Source organism: Phaethon lepturus, unplaced genomic scaffold, assembly GCF_000687285.1.
Source record: "Phaethon lepturus isolate BGI_N335 unplaced genomic scaffold, ASM68728v1 scaffold34754, whole genome shotgun sequence".
In the NCBI taxonomy this organism is placed as follows: domain Eukaryota; kingdom Metazoa; phylum Chordata; class Aves; order Phaethontiformes; family Phaethontidae; genus Phaethon; species Phaethon lepturus.
The window spans coordinates 2014-3089 of NW_010534605.1; the positions used below are offsets into that span (position 1 = coordinate 2014).

General features: G+C 64.3%; 1 protein-coding gene across 1 annotated transcript in view; it reads left to right on the forward strand.

The window, feature by feature from the left end:
- The window catches only part of STUB1 (STIP1 homology and U-box containing protein 1, E3 ubiquitin protein ligase), a gene marked incomplete at its 3' end in the record, with an annotated part of 2311 nt that extends 1858 nt beyond the window's left edge, over window positions 1–453 (forward strand). Inside the window, exon 6 of the mRNA XM_010285584.1 lies at window positions 268–453. Within this exon, the coding sequence (XP_010283886.1) occupies window positions 268–453 (186 nt within the window). The remainder of the gene's footprint in view (window positions 1–267) is intronic.
- Window positions 454–1076: the final 623 nt, after the last annotated feature.

A 1076-nucleotide genomic window follows, 5' to 3' on the forward strand; every position in this document is an offset into this window, starting at 1 on the left:
AAGGCGTCAGGCGCTGCCAGGCCCTGCCTGAAGCGGGGGCGGCTGTTGGGAAGGGTCTTGTGCCTTGACCCGCTCTCATCCTGCTGGCAGGCACCTTCCGGGTGGGGGGGCTCTCCCTCCAGCCCCTTCTTTCCTCCCCCCCAGCAAGCACACAGATGCCTGGTTGCTGTGCCGGATGCCAGCACAGCCCTGGCCTGGCAGCTGCCTGCGCCCCGGTGAGGCTGGGCACGTGGAGTAACCGGTTCGCGGCTGTCTCCTCCCTCGCAGCGCGTGGGTCATTTCGATCCGGTGACACGGAGTCCCCTGACCCAGGACCAGCTGATCCCCAACCTCGCCATGAAGGAGGTGATAGACGCGTTCATCTCGGAGTCGCTGGGCTGGCACCATGCCTTACTCGCTCTCCGGCTATTCCCCCTCCGCCCCGGGTGCCCAGAGACCCAGCGGCAGCGCTGGGCGAGGGGGCATTGCCATCTCCCCTTCCCGAGGAACCGCAGTGGCTGGGCGGGCACGAAGGCTTCCCCCTCCACCAGCTCCTCGCAGCCCACAGCACTCGGAGGAAGACCTGCCCGGCGGTTTGAAGAAGGCTGGGTCCTTGCGGTGACCCTCCTCGCAGCCCACAGCACTCGGAGGAAGACCTGCCCGGCGGTTTGAAGAAGGCTGGCTCATTGCGGTGACCTGGAAGGTCTTACCAGCGTCTTCCTCACCCAGAGAGCGGGGTCCCCCTTGGCTACGGCAGCTGAAAATCCCCAAAGATAGCGTCCTGCTGCGGGGAGGTGCCGCGAGGAGCTCGCCGGGATGAGTGCCTGGTGCCCTCCCCGTGTACATAGTCGTTTCCTCCTCTTTCCATCTCCTGCCTGGCCAGGGTCCTGTTCGCCTCATTCCTGTAAATAGCCACTTGCCAGGGTGGGAGACTAATGTTCCCGCTATGGACACCCACTCGCCCTCTGGCTTTTCCTGGGAAACAAGTGCCCCCAGGCTGGAAGGGGCTGGCTCGTGCGTGTCCCCTCTCCTGCCAGGAGCGTGGTTCCCTGCAAACAACCGCCTGGGTTAAAGTTCTTCTTCCTCTTAATGAAATC